At 41.4% G+C, this 15790-nt stretch overlaps 1 protein-coding gene across 2 annotated transcripts; it reads right to left on the bottom strand.

The window, feature by feature from the left end:
* Positions 1-282: 282 nt before the first annotated feature.
* Positions 283-15259, bottom strand: thumpd3 (THUMP domain containing 3). 2 transcript variants are annotated; one of them, XM_061832844.1, is made up of 10 exons: positions 15110-15259; positions 11519-11746; positions 11360-11437; positions 8835-9260; positions 8223-8353; positions 7589-7658; positions 7358-7473; positions 5769-5873; positions 4516-4639; positions 283-1793 (listed from the first exon to the last, which is right to left on the bottom strand). In XM_061832844.1, the coding sequence occupies exons 2-10, from the start codon at positions 11720-11722 to the stop codon at positions 1605-1607; spliced, it is 1443 nt and encodes a 480-aa protein (XP_061688828.1). In that variant the 5' UTR covers positions 11723-11746; positions 15110-15259; the 3' UTR covers positions 283-1604. The 2 variants fall into 2 exon arrangements, with proteins under 2 accessions (XP_061688828.1, XP_061688827.1); XM_061832843.1 differs by lacking the exon at positions 15110-15259 and adding an exon at positions 12892-13050 and having other exon boundaries at positions 287-1793.
* Between the last annotated feature and the right edge of the window lie 531 nt (positions 15260-15790).

Raw genomic sequence — 15790 nt, 5'->3', positions numbered from 1 at the left:
TTGCACTTGTTGCTAGTAAAGCACGGTGGTGGCAAAAACCTGCTTTGTGGCTGTTTTTGTGCCCCTGGGACTTGCAGGGAATCATGAATATTTCCAAATACCAGTCGGGTTTTGCAAAAAACTTGCAGATTTCTGACAGAAGTAATACATGTCAGGAAAAGCCTCCTAAAACAGCTCAACTTTATTCAAGGTTAATCATTTATTATTTGAATGGTGACAAGCGTGTGCCGACTCCTCCTGTTTAACACGAGTTTGAGGGTCATTGGTTCATTCTGTACACAGCCACGTTCTACTTACGAGGGTGTTGACACACTTGGTCTTATTAAATGTGTAAAATAGTTTGAATTTATTTGTGTCATCTTTTGATAGGATAAAACACTGGCATTTTAATTGGCGTGTGTAGAGTTTTTATATCAAATGTAGCAACTCTAGAATCATGGGAAAAATTATTAGACCACCCTTGTTCTTTTTTTTTTTTTTTTTTTTAAAGACTAACCAACTAAAGGTACACCTGTTTGGACAAAAATGTTAAATTTGGCTTGTGAGGAACAGATTGCAGCGCTAATTTGGGTCGTAGGACGTGTCCTTGTGGTTAAGCAGGTCTGCTGCACGGTTCCGACGTTATGAATCTCAGCTTCAGGTTTTGCAAGACTAATTTGCGGCTGAATAAGTGTTGTTGAGACAGGAGGAAAGAGAATTGCAAATGACGTCAGGAAACAAAAGCGCAATAGAACATTTCCAGTTCAGAATGACATAATATGAAATCAAGATAAATAGTAACAACGACAAACCATATCCAGAAATATTGGGCTAGAAAAAAGCAGGAACTGGTTATGAGTTCTGTGTTAAAAAGCATGGCTTGATCGAATATGGCCCCAAGGTTAATTTTCAAATTATATACAGTATTCCTTATAAAGAAACACTGGATCTTCTTACGGTATATTGTCACGAACAGGAAGCTAATGACAGCAGGAAGAAAACACGATAAAGTTAGTTTTGTTGCTCTGGCAGGGTTGTACATCATTAGTTAGTCCATGCAAATCTTCATTGGCACGACATTCGACAAATGCCACTTTTTCTTTCCACTTCCTCATTCAAATAAGTTTAATAATTTACTGTACCACACTGAACATAGAGTAAGATTCAAATGTTTGGACATACTTTTTAGTGCTACTGTATGACAAATTGAGTACTGGTAATTTACAACTAACCCTTCCCATGACAACAGCTTTTTTTTTTAAATTTATTTATTTTTTTATTTTATTGATCGCCAAAAAAAGTTAGCAAAAACCAGTTTCAATAAGTGTCATGAAATCAACGTAACTCTGTGCCTGGTCACTGGTGTCACAATTCATTAGATACACCTCCACATAATGAGAACACATTTGTTACATTTTGCTCTTGTATTTGAAGTGAAGGCAACAAAAGGGTAATAAAAAAATAATAATCACGGCATTTTCTTTTTGTTAGGATGTGGAGCAAAATGAGGGTTGGCCACTCGACATAAAAAGTGCACACACAAAAAAAAAGTTAAAAATCAGGTAAGAAAAAATAAATTATGTTAATCCAACATACATGGGATGGCGGAAAGGGGAAACTGCAACCTAACAGCGCTGCGTGTCGTCCTGATCTCCTTCGGTACGCGCTGTCCCTTGTGATTCGTAGATATCTTCGGGAGTTTGGCCAAATGCGGCGCCGGTCCTCCTGAGCACGAACACTCCGGCGTGTAAACCACCAACATTGACCCAAACAGTGTGCTGCTTCCTCCACAGTCCCCCTATTCTGGACAGAGCCTGCAGGGCACATAAATCTCTGTAAAGGCCAAAACTCAAGTGTAAAACACAGCTGGGAAGAACGAGGGTGTATTTACAGAGCGGTGAGAAATGCTTGCAACAAATGACTTCATTTTCAACATAGGGTATCAAAACACAAGACAATCTAATGTCCAAAATTAACTTGTCTTAATACAGTAAATAGAGCTTTATTTTGATTTTTTTTTACATCTTCAAAAAGGTATTGAATAACACTCAAACCCACTAACATTATGCAGTTTGAGTATTCGCACTGCACTTAAATGTAAAGAAAATAATGACGTCATGATTCAATTAAATTGTATAGTGCATAAAAGTTAAATTGTACCTACAGTATATGCAACTGTATTACACTGTCACTTAAAAGTGAAATATAACGGGCAAAAGAGCGAGAGGAAGACCAAAGAAAAGGTTGATGGATGTTGTGAGGGAGGACATGAGGACAGTGGGTGCACGAGATAGGCTTAGATGGAAAAACAGGTCCTAACAGGACAAGCTGAAAGAAAAAGAAGAAGAAAGGGGAAATCCAGTGGTTTGCATGAACAATGTATCCAATAGATCACGTAATATGTACTCTATTTTGACAATGTGATGTTGAATCCTCTCTCATTTAATAGGGCGTATGTGATGTGTTACGCGCCGTTCCAAACGCTCGATTTATACGGGACACCATTATGCCCAGCGCTGATTTCTCAGATTGATCCTCATATGATGAAGAAATAGCAGTATCGGTTGAAGAAGAAGTCCGGGAAGACGGAGGAATACTTCCATACAGATTTGAGCCTGTGGCAGTAAATAACGCCACTGAGAGAGCTCCTGGCTCGGCGGGGAGCGAGCTCAGGGTTTCGCCGCATGGCGGCATCATTTACAGCCACAGGTTCAAATCTGTATGGAAGTATTCCTCCATTTTCCCGATCAACCGAGCCAGGAGAGCCGCTCATAGCTGTGCCACTCATGGATGTGTATGGAAGTATTCCTCCGTCTTCCCAATCAACCGATACTGCTATTTCTTCATCAGATGAGGATAAATCTGAGAAATCAGCGTTGGGCATAATGGTGTCCCATGTAAACGAGCCTTTGGAATGGCACGTAATACGTCACATAAGCCCACTTAGGTCATGTGACTCACGAAAATGGCAGCGGACCTGAAAATTCGTAATTTTCGATAAAGTTCTTCTCAAAACACCATTAAATGGGCGAGGATATAACATCACATTGTCAAAATAGAGTACAAATTCCATGATGTATTGGATACATTGTTAAAACAAACCACTGGATTTCCCTTTTAAAGATAATGTACTTTTTCTGTATGTACACGTTTGACACATTATTCAACCTCAGCTGTTCCATTGCAATTGATCCCTCCGTGGATATTGCGCAATCCGCGTCACTGACCAATCAGAGGCCAGAGATCTGCATAAACCAAAGCCCATTTTTGCTCCCGCCATTTTCTCAGACAACATTGCATGGTCCAGTATAGGTTTTGTTAGCGTTTTATCGCGTATTTGGGTTATTTAACAAAAAATATGGTTAAGAGGTGTAGTCACAGACTTTGTAATAGTGACGACAGGTATCCTGAAAGGCTAGTTGGTGGAGTTCGATTCGTACCATTTCCAAAACCAAAGACCCAGTACGAAAAATGCCTTCGATGGTTCAAACTTTGTGAAAGACCGCATCATCAACTAAATCCATCTAATATCAACCGGAACACATATGTTTGCACGAAGGTATGCCCTATATTTGATTATCAATACATGTCTCGTATAAATGAATTTGAAGTTCTTCGCTAGCATAACACTGCTGTGTGTGAACGATTGACACACTTATTCTTTGTTGAGCGATATTTAGCGATGATCGGACTGCACAAACGTATTGATTTCTTGCTGGCTCGCGCCCGAAGCTTAACCAGACTGTTTGCACGAAGATATGCCCTAAATTTGATTTTTAATACACGTCTCGTATAAATGAATGAGACGTTCTTCGCTAGCATAACATTGCTACGTGTGAATGATTGAATGAAATCAGAAGCATGGCGTCTGTCTCAGTTAAGAATGTATTGTATTGTATTTGCCATTTTTACGAATTGTCTGTCTTACGTCAGCGCACGTGGCGTGACGTCACTCCAGAAGGCGTGGTTTAGTGCCCTGTACGGAGGGGTCAATTGTAATATATATTTGATAAGTTATAACTTGGCGGCACATCCAGCGTGTGCAGTTTTCCAGCTGTCATGAATCAGAGTGAGCAGAATCCACGTCAGAGATACATTTTTAGTTCCATAAAAATAGTCAATGACACAGCATCGTGTGTGGCAACAATTCAGTGTAAATGATTTGTCTTTGGGAAGTGAATTAAATCTGCATCAACACAGGTGCCCCAGAACAGCCTGCGATGCGATCCCCTTGAGTGGACCGATCAGGTATGCTTGTGGCAGAGACAGATGGATGTGCCTCAATCTATGCCGCGAGCTCCCACTGCTGTGGAATTTCCTGCAAGAGGTCATCTGTGTTTCCTTTTTCCACCTGAGTTGCGTTCTGATTCACACGTCGGTCACTTCCCTTATGGGACGTCACATATGAGATAGAGAAACAAACCCACGGCCTCTATGTTCGGTCCCGGCCCGTTTGTTTGTGTGGAAATAATATTTGCATGAGGCACATGTGTGTGTGACAAAACAAGTGACAACTCTCTATGATGAGGACAATACCTTGGAAAAGCATTTCTTGTCTTGTGTCAACAGCACTGCCTTTCCAGAAGTCGGCCTACAAACACGCGCCATTTCTCTCAGGCAGGAGGGGTAAAGGTCCCAGTTCTTCTTTCTGGACCCCATCCTTGAAAATTAAACATCTCATAAACCTGATACATACTTAAGCTTTGTCATTGAACTAGCGACAGTGAAGAAAATAAGTATTTGAACACCCTGCTATATTGCAAGTTCTCCCACTTAATAAATCATCAAGGGGTCAGAAATTTTCATCGTAGGTGCATGTCCACTGGGAGGGAGATAATCTAAAAAGAAAAATCCAGAAATCAAAATGTATGATTTTTTAACGATTTATGAGCTACAGCAGCAAATAAGTATTTCAACACCGGTCTATCAGGTAGAATTCTGACCCTCAAAGACCTGTTAGTCCGCCTTTAAAACTCCACTTCCACTTCATGTATTATCCAAAATGGAACTTTTTGATCATAGTTGCACTAACCGTGTTTGGAGGAAGACAAATGATGAGTTGCATCCCAAGAACACCGTCCCTACTGTGAAGCATGGGGGTGGTAGCAGTATGCTTTGGGGGTGTTTTTCTGCACATGGGAAAGGACAACCGCGAGAGGATGACTGCAGCCATGTATTGCGAGATTTTGGGGAACAACCTCTTTCCCTCAATCAGAGCATTGAAAATGGGTCGTGGATGGGTCTTTCAACATGACAATGACCCGAAGCACACAGGCAGGAAAACCAAGGAGTGACTCCGTAAAAAGCATATCAAGGTTCTGGCGTGGCTTAGCCAGTCTCCAGACCTAAACCCAATAGAAAACCTTTGGAGGGAGCTGAAACTCTGTGTTTCTCAGCGACAGCCCAGAAACCTGTCTGATCAAGAGAAGATCTGTGTGGAGGAGTGGGCCAAAATCCCTCCTGCAGTGTGTGCAAACCTGGTGAATAACTGCAGGAAAGGTTTGACCTCTGTAATTGGAAACAAAGGCTACTGTATCAAATAACATTGGTTTTATCAGGTGTTCAAATACTTATTTGCAGTTGTATCACACAGATAAATCGTTATAAAAAGAATCATACATTGTGATTTCTGGATTTTTTTTTTTAGATTATCTCTCACACAGTGGACATGCACCTACGATGAAAATTTCGGACCCCTCCATGATTTCTAAGTGGGAGAACTTGCAATATAGCAGGATGTTCAAATAGTTATTTTCTTCACTGTATAAACTGTTGTCTTGATTTGGTACCTTTTTCCAAAGGGCATGTCAGTGACGATGATATCAACTGAGCTGGACCTCATTGGTAAACTGGCCAAATCCCAGCGGACTGTGTCAATGGGCAGCCCGGGTGCACTGTTTTAAACGCAGACCATTCATTGAAATATGTTCAAACAATAGTCAAGCACTTTCAAGATCAAGTTACAAGCTTAAAAGCTGTGGGCAATGAATGAAAAATACATAATCAAAATGAATGTTCAAATTTATGCCATTAATGACCAAACGTTGACTGTACAACACCTGAGGGAGAGGAATTGAAAGGTGAGTCCACCGCATCTAAATTCTAAAATGCAGCATCAAGAATTAAAAAGGTTTTTCACACACCCAGTTAGTTATCAGCAGGCTCATTAACTACAGTCTGACATGTTTACAAGCTTCCCTTTCCCACTGAGCGTGTCCTCTGGTTTGTGGCAGGCATGCTTGAAAATGTAATTAAATTAAAGACTTCATTTTTCACATCATCTATAAAGACGAAAGAGTTCTAATGTTCCTTTGATTGACAAAGTCAAGACTGTACGTATGATTTTGCTAATTGCAATAGTCACATGATTATTATTTGACAGCAAACGAGTTCAAATAAGTAGTATTTAAAGAGAATCAAAAAGAAAATGATTTGGTTTGATGAAACTGCTCTCTGCAGTTACGTAAACATGCCTATGTACAACGAGAGGAAATACGTTTTACTGTATGCAGTTAGGAAACCCGGTGACCTGGTTGTTTGCACATCAGCCTCACAGTAGAGAGGATTTGGGTTCAAATCTCAACTCAAGCTTTACTATGGGGAATTTCTGTGTTGTCCCTGTACTTGTGAGGAATTTCTTTCTCAAACTTTCCTAAAAAATGTATTGTTCGGTCCATTGACGAGTCCAAATTACCCCTAAATGTGAATGAGTAGTGAATACTTCTTTGACAACGAGTCCAGGGTAAAGCTCACATCTCGCCTCAAGTCAGCTGGGATATTCCAGCTCACCTGTGACCTTAAAGAGGACAAGTCTGATATAGAAACTTCACAAATGGATGCAGTTTGCTATTATTCCTGACAGATACAGAAGTACCGTAATTTCCGGCCTACAAGCCGCGACTTTTGTCACACGCTTTCAACCCTGCGGTTTATGCCATGATGCAGCTAATTTGCAGCCCCAAAGGGGTGCTCGAGCAGAAATGGTCAGAATGAGACCGGAGGAATATATGTGCTGAGGAAGTGACTTTTATCGGCCCTGTTAGAGCTGTGCTAGCATGTTGCTGCTGTGTTACTAGTGTGTCTCAGTGATATTTACAGGTAAGTTTTATTTGAACTGGCCCTGTTAGCGTTAGCACAACATTAGCGCTAGCGTTAGCGCCACACGAGGGTTAAACTATTTCTGTGTATCGTCTTTGTAAATATCTCGTGTTTGAATGTGGGTTTCAATGTGGGTACTTGCGGCTTTTACACAGTTGCAGTGTATGTATGTACCAAATAGTATTTCCTTTACAAATGTACTCAGTGAGGCTAATAACAAAGTCACTCTGTAGGCCATCCATCCATTGATCTGCTTTGAATAGGTATGAATGACACTCACCAGCCCTTGTCTTCTTTCCTTTTCTGAATGTGACACACGTTGTTTACTGTGCGGTTTACGGCCATGTCATTGTTGTCTCCAGAAATGTAAAAGGATGCAGGAAACTCCAACGCCCCCTGGGGACGCACACGTCCGTAGAAATTCAGAAAAATCATGACGGGTAAGACATTAAGAGGGAGCTATCAGATCCGTGAAGAGGGCTTTGAAATGTTTTTTCTTTTTCTTTCTTACCTCCAAAGGTATAGCTCCAGTTCCACACATTGGATCAAGTACAATGTCGGATGGCTGAGGTTTACACAACCTGTCAACACACAGTCAGGTATGAATATAAACAACACAAGCGATGCCTTTAGGCAATTTCCAAGTTACTTCAGGCACCACTAAATCTGCACGGTCATGTATGTGCCTGTTTGAAAACTGACAATCATGAAAGACTTCAACGACCCGAGGTACACTCATGACCGTGAGGTTTACAAGCCATCTTATAGTTCAACACTGACACCTGCATATTAAACATTAGATGATAGATAACCTAGTCCTTTTATAAAATATAATAAATACCAGCATAATGGGTTCAATCAATCACAAGCAATAGCACGCAGCTAACGTCCGCCATCTTGTGGCACAAAGATGAACTGCTTGGGAAAAAATGGCATCAGTCCATTCGTACCACTTTCATTTATTTTTTTTCTTCCTTTCCACCTAACAAAAAAAAAGTGTTTATTTTTTTTCCACCAGTTATGAAGCTAAATAGGGTAAATAGGGAACTCAATTTAAAATGACAATAGGATAACATTTAATACGGACTCATAAAGCACTACAAACCGAGTTGATCTCCGTAAATACTGACTGGCAATGTCGGTACCTGAGCATGCCGTAGCACAAGGTGGAGCGCAGTGTGGTGGGTCCAAAGTGGCTGATGTTTCTTCTGTGAAGACTCTCTTCAGTGAGTGCGATGCCAATGACCACCTCACTATTGTGTATATTCAATAAGACCTATAGAAGGGTTTGCTCGATCAATGGCCATCAAATACCCTTGCACAATGTCATTCATGAAAGAAAAGTTGCATCAAATATTCCACCTAATATTCAGGTTTGATTGACACACGGTTATTTGATTATTGTGATTGCAGTTTGTAGTGGAGGGGAATTACTTTACACCGCACGGAGAGCATTTTTCTAAAATTGTACTTGTCTCATGTGATTAAATAAGGTGACCAAAACATTGTCAACACTTCTCCAAATGATAAGGTGCAAATCAATTTGATGGCCCAGAAAACAAATCAGTTCCGCCTTACTTTGCGTTCCTTCACAACCCACCGTACCCACATGAGATGACAAAAAAAAGGGGAAATATTTGCTATCCTGTTGCACTACTTCAGCTAAGCAGTCCAAAGTACTGGACCAGTGAGGACTTTTCTGAGCAACTACAAATGTATTCATTTTGTGTTGGCTAAATCAGAACAAACATGCTTACCTCAATGTCAAACTTTGTCATGTCTGCTTTCCACTGGAAGAACTCCTGCACCGCTCCACCAAAATCTCTTGCTGCCTCATTGGAGGAAAAGCTGTGCTTGTCACCAGCCCGGTTGCACGTCACACGGAACTTGATTATTGGAGGGGTGACGTTGGGTTCTGTTTCCTCAGAGTCCTGCGTGATGGTCTCGGTGTCAGGTGCCACCTCGGTCTTGTTTGGGTCATCGGGTACAGGCAGCTCCTCAGCCTGTGACTTGTCATCCGGAATCGCCTCTTCGACCTCACTGCTGGGCTTACCTCTAGCGCCATTAGCTCCTTTACGTTGGCCTTTTCTCTTTTTCAAAGTGCGGTTCAGTTTCCACACCTCCAAGGCATTCGTCCACGGAAGCTTGGAGGCAAGCTGTTGCAGCTCTGCCAACGTCTCCTCCTGGATAAAACAGATACAGAGATTAATGACAATCAAATGCTTGGCACTATCCATCCAGCCATTTTCTTTGCCGCTTATCGTCACGAGGGTCGCGCGGAGTGCCGGAGGCTATCCCAGCTGTCAACGGGCAGGAGGCGGAGTACACCCTGAATTGGTTGCCAGCCAGGGCACATGGAGACAAACAGTCAAACTCACAATCACACCAAGGGGCAGTTTTTAGAGTGTCCAATTAATGTTTTTAGAATGTACGAGGAAACCGGAGTGCCAAGAGAAAACCCGCGCAGGCGGGTCTAGGATTGAACCTGGGACCTCAGAACTGTGAGGCCAACGCTTCACCAGCCCATCCACCGTCCTGCCCTGCTTGGCACCAATTGACGCCTCCGTACAGGGCTCTTAACCACGCCTCCTGAAGTGACGTCACGCGCGCTGACGTAAGACAAACAGTAAAAATGGCAAATACAATACAATACATTCTGAACTGAGACAAACTCTATGCTTCTGATTTCATACAATCATTCACACGTAGCAATGTTATGTTAGCGGAGAACGTCTCATTCATTTATACGAGACGTGTATTAAAAATCAAATTTAGGGCATATCTTCGTGCAAACACCGTCTGGTTAAGCTTCTGGCTGCGAGCCAGCAAGAAAGCGACACGTTTGTGCAGTCCGATCATCGCTAAATATCGCTCAACAAAGAATAAGTGTGTCAATCGTTCACACGTAGCAATGTTATGCTAGCGGAGAACGTCTCATTCATTTATACGAGACGTGCATTAAAAATCAAATTTAGGGCATATCTTCCTGCAAACACAGTCTGGTTAACTTTCGGCCGCGAGCCAGCAAGAAATCAATACGTTTGTGCAGTCCGATCATCGCTAAATATCGCTCAACAAAGAATAAGTGTGTCAATCGTTCACACGTAGCAGTGTTATGCTAGCGGAGAACGTCTCATTCATTTATACGAGACGTGTATTGATAATCAAATATAGGGCATACCTTCGTGCAAACATCTGTTCCGATTGATATTAGATGGATTTAGTTGATGATGCGGTCTTCCACAAAGTTTGATCCATCGGAGGCATTTTTCGTACTGGGTCTTCGGTTTTGGAAAGGGTACGAATCGAACTCCACCAACTAGCCTTTCAGGATACCTGTCGTCACTATTACAAAGTCCGTGACTACACCTCTTAACCATATTTTTTGTTAAATAACCCAAATACGCGATAAAACGCTAACTAACCCTATACTGGACCATGCAATGTTGTCTGAAAAATGGCGGGAGCAAAAACGGGCTTTGGTTTATGCAGATCTCTGGCCTCTGATTGGTCAGTGACGCGGATTGCGCAATATCCACGCAGGGGTCAATTTGCCTCCAATAATATTTTTTCATTAGATGGAGCTCTGGCACCATCTTGTGACCTAGGGTGTTTCAGAAAGGCTATAAAAATCAAAAAATTGACATAAAAAAAATTAAGCAAATGAGGTTCCAAAATAAAATCTGACAGGCTGCAGGGGGACACTGGATCTGTTTAAAATAAGTCCATATAATTTCAAATGCCGTATTAAAGATAATTTGAAAAGAACAGCAATATTCTTAGAAGAAAAACATCCATGCCATCCATTTTGTGTACTGCTTATCCTCACTGATGTCCAGGTTTGCTGAGTACATCCTGAACTGGTTATCAACCAATCGCAAGGCACATATAAACAAACAACGAGTCAAACTTACAGGAAATTTAGTCTTCAGTCAACCAACTGTGAATGTTTTTGGGATGTGTGGGAGGAAACCTTAGTACACGGAAAAAAACCCATGCAGGAGAACATGCAAAGTCCAGGCAGGCGAGGCCGGGAATTGAATCCCGGTCCTCAGAACTGCAAAGCAGATGTGGTAACCAGTCACCCGTCGTATCAGAAGAAAAAAAAAAAAAAAAAAAAAAAAAAAAAACCTTAAATAATACGTTAGATTTGCAAACATTTTAGTAAGTTAGACTCACTTGTGGCCCATCCAGCGGACGAGGGCTTGCAAGGTCACTTGAAATGGCTACAAAAATTGACTGATTTCACGTATATTTCCTATAGAGGGTATAAATTATTTACCTTTGATTCTTTAAATTGGTATTGATCATATTCATCGACCACCACAAACAGGTTGTCCACAGACCTGAGCAGGTGAACCTTTGGGGACAGTTGATTCACAATTAGCTGTGAGAGGCCTTATACAAACGACAAAATGTTCCCGTCAAACTTCCACCTCACCTGGAAGAGCTTGTCGGTAGTAATGGTGAAGTAAATACGACCGCGGTCTTTACTTATGCGGGCTTCTACACCAATCTTCTCGTGGACCTCCTCTGCAGCTGTGTGTTCAAACCCCGTGGGTACCGTCGCCCCAATGGTGACGCTGATGATAGACTCAAGCCCAGTGGGAGCCTGTCCGACAGGCCCATCTCCTGGGGAGGACATCTCTGTAGGATTCCTGTCACGAGGCTAGTGGAACGGGAAAATGATGATCATTGAAATGAACCGGAAATCGAAGGACGCTCGAGTGAATGTCGCCACTTTGAAAATACTAATTACTACTTTCCTATTGGCCAGGTTTTCGAGTCAGTGATACAGTATGGCCCCCCTGTTTTGCTTTTTTACCCAAGCACGTTTTACAGTACACTTTATAATTGATTAAGCTGTCATTTATTTTTGATTAATTGATTAACCAGATTGAAAATAAAACGTTTTTCAATCCATGTCATTAAATAAAAAACATGGCATTATTTTAAACTCAGTGAAAATACACAAACAAATTGATTATGATTCAGTTCCTGGTTTGGTCTGGAACATGTCAGAAAATGGGCAAAATATAAGCAGATGTTTGCATATGTCTTTTTATAACTAAACACTTGGATAATTAGCTCTGATAGAAGGCTACAGATGTTTGAGTGCTGAGAGGCTGAAATTGGATTTGGACAACTTTAAGTTGTCTCGATACAATTAGTTGATTATCAAAGTAGTTTTGATCAATTTAATAATCTACTGCACTTGCAGTATTCTAAATTTGGAATGCCCTGGTACGTGGGAAAGGAGACCCACCACAGCAGACTCAAGTTGCTCAAGAACTGCAACCCACTTGTGCCACACAACGACAATGATACCATTTTTTTCGAAAATCGGGTAGATTTTTAAGTTAACTCAAATTTTACAAAAAAGGTTAGTGGGACAAGCCGAAAGGAAAAGAAGAAGAGTAACGCCTAAAATATTTAGCACCGTTGTTCAGTATTATTGCCGGAAATTGCTGCTTTTTTTTATTATGATACTTATATCACTCAAATTATGTTTGAAAGATCTGTTGAAATGTAAATCAATATTCTCCACATAATTGTATATATGCAATTATTGTTATTATTACGATTATTTTCTAAATTATAGGTTTCGTTATTGAAGACTGTCAAGACATTTTCAGTTCGGATGAATAATTTTACTTGACGGTGCATTTTTCATTTGAATAACAAGTTACGTTAGCTAGCTAATGCTACCGTTGAGACGAAAAAAGGAAGTTGTCACGAGTAAAAATCAGGACGCCGGCTCTTTGGAACAAAGCGCTGGCTTCATTAATAATCGTGTCAGTGCAATAGATTTACCGGCTAAGTCGTCAATGGTGAAAAAAATCTTTCACGCGTGCTGCTATTAAGTTGCCAAACAGACGCAATCATACACGAGGAGACATGTTTGCGAGATGCGGTCGCGTTAACACAAACAAGACAAACACGTCTGGTTTAAGACCTTCATAATAAAACATGCCCCAGCACGGAATTACAGTACTTTAAATTTCGAGATCTACAGTCAATAAAATCTTCAATTATTCCTCGCGAAACCATATAAAAGAAAATGTATATATGTAGCGCATTTCATAAACAGTGTTCCAAACAAATATGAGCGTTCATCTGAGATGAAACGCTGTGGCGACCCTTAACGAGACAAGCCGAAAGGAAAACAAAAACAACATTTCTTACACAAGGTAACTCATTGTGCTTTACATGATTAAGAGCATTGAAAATCAAAGGATTGAACCTCACAGTACACGAGGTAAAAAAAAAAATGTTTTCAACGATTCAGAAATAGATTTTATTCTGAAAATCTAAAAAGGAAGTTAGTCTACTGGCAGGAACTAGTTTCATTTTGAATGGCGACTGTTACTGAGTGTCTTTACAGTAACCAATCGACAGAGGGCGTTAGAATATAATTCTTGCCATTCTAAAAGTTCAAACGATTTCGACAAAAAAACAAAAAACAATAATTTCATACTTCCCTGTCACGTAACCAATGTATAATAATAATCTTTCTGCAATGTCCTCTTTTCTATTTTTCCAGGAAGCAACTTTGGACTAATGGGGTGTGGCAGATCCATCCAGCCATCCATTTTGATCTTCCAAGCCACTTATCCTCACAAGGGTCACAGGTGTGTTGGAGCCGATCCCAGCTAACTTCAGGCAAACTCCAATTATACCCTGAACTGGTCACCAGTCAGTCACAGGGCACATATTGATACCCTTGGTGAGCAGGTATTGAACCCACACTGCCCACACCACAGGTAGACGTGTTTACCACTACACCAGAGGTATCAAACTCATTCCGTCCACAGGCCACATTGTGGTTACAGCTTTCCTCCGAGGGCCATTATGACTGAATTTATATTTACATTATCACATATAATAAAATACAGGACAAATTTATGTATTTTAAACCCTACCCTTCTATTTTCTTATGATTTTTAGAATACATCCACTTTTTGATCATATTACTGGCACTGTGTGCGGTTTTAATAGTCTTTTTTATATTTTGTTTGTCATTTTCATTGTTTTTATCCCGTTTTAAATGTTTTATCTCCTTTGTTTTCAAATGCCTTTAAACATGTAAAGCATATTGAGTTACCTCGTGTATGAAATGCGCTACACATTTGCTTTGCTTTACAAAAACATATTTTTCAATTACTATATTTCTTTCTGTGCGTGGTGGGTCACCAAAAAAAAATGCATGCAGTATCTTTTTCATTTTGATTTGCTTTCGAGCAGCATGGTGGCTCCACTGGTAAAAGCGTTGGCCTCACAGTTCGGCGGTCCTGGGTTCAATCCCAGACCCGCCTGTGTGGAGTTTGCATGTTCTCCCCGTGCCTGCGTGGGTTTGCACTGAGCACTCGGGTTTTCTCCCACATCCCAAAAACATGCAACATTAATTGGAGACTCCAAATTGCCCCTAGGTATGATTGTGAGTGCGGCTGTTTGTCTCTATGTGTGCTGCGATTGGCTGGCAACCGGTTCAAGGTGTACCCCGCCCCTTGCTCGTTGACAGGTGGGATAGTCTCCAGCATGCCCCGCGACCCTCGTGAGGATAAGCGGTGAAGAAAATGGATAGATGGATGGATTTTCTTTCGTGGGCCACATCAGATAATGTGGTGGGCCACCAGTTTGATACTTGTGCACGACACCATCAGTGACATGTTTTTCTAAGATCCTCAAAACATTCAAATTTCTTTTTATTTCACACCACCACCTGCTCCATGTTTATTGACTAATATTATTGTTTTCTCAACTTTTTTTGTATTCGAGGGAGGCCAGCGTCTTTCTCGACAACTGTCGACTGTGAAATCCGAGAGATACCAATACGTGGGTGTGTGTTGACGTGACGGAATACAAAGTTCTCCACACCAGATGGCTGATTTTGCAAAAACTTCAGCATTGAACGAACACAGTTTCATAAGCAACATTTCGCATGACGCTTGAAAGGAAATGACTTCAGGAAAAATGTTGAAGGAGCCACAGTCGGTCGCTTTGTTGTGTGGTAAAACATCGAGTATCCTACCAGTTGTTGACGCGTCAATGTAGAAGTTTCAGTCACGGTCGTGTGCAGCCACTTCTAGTTTGTGCACAAGAGTAACTGAGCGATGACAGTGGAGATCAGAGTCAAGGTTGTGTCACAGGCGACAATGGCCGCTGTCATCTCTTTGTGGACGCTTGTCTTGCGCTTAGATCAGTCCATACAAAAGATGCGACTCAGGGCCCGCATGGCCTTATTGCATCCGATGGCATTTTTCACCTAGGCTTGTCTCCGTGTTGCACCAGCATCTGATGGGCTTTTCACAGTACAAACAAAAATTTGGACAAAACACACAAAATCCCCCCTGGCGGATGACAGAATTACTTCATGTTGCACTCAAGAGTATGTCATGTCATTATCCAAACTGCGTATCCTCACAAGGGTTGCGGGAAAGCTGGAGCCAATCCAAGTCAGCATCGGGCGAAAGGCAGACTACACGCTGAACTGGTCGCCAGTCAGTCGCAGGGTGGATATTGATCCCATTACTGAGCGGGAATCGAGCCCACGCTTCCCGCACCAAAGGCCGGCGTGTGTACCGCTGCACCAGGGGTGTCAAACTCATTTTTCTCACGGGCCACATTGTTGTTCCGGTTTCCCTCAGAGGGCCGTTATGACTGTGGAACAAAAATACTTAATCATCTCATCATATTTACATCATCAATTTAT

The sequence above is a fragment of the Syngnathoides biaculeatus genome, chromosome 10 (genome assembly GCF_019802595.1).
Source record: "Syngnathoides biaculeatus isolate LvHL_M chromosome 10, ASM1980259v1, whole genome shotgun sequence".
In the NCBI taxonomy this organism is placed as follows: Eukaryota; Metazoa; Chordata; class Actinopteri; order Syngnathiformes; family Syngnathidae; genus Syngnathoides; species Syngnathoides biaculeatus.
The sequence above is the reverse complement of the archived record's forward strand: the minus strand, read 5'-3'. Positions and strand labels throughout refer to the sequence as shown.

Bases quoted from the DNA above. Each gene is read 5' to 3' on its own strand.
- thumpd3 (XM_061832844.1), bottom strand. From the start codon at position 11,722: ATGTCCTCCCCAGGAGATGGGCCTGTCGGACAGGCTCCCACTGGGCTT. The intron at 11,438-11,518 runs GTGAGGTGGAAG...CTGTCCCCAAAG, and splicing joins CTACCGACAAGCTCTTCCAG to GTTCACCTGCTCAGGTCTGT. The intron at 9,261-11,359 runs GTAAATAATTTA...TGTTTTATCCAG, and splicing joins ACCAATTTAAAGAATCAAAG to GAGGAGACGTTGGCAGAGCT.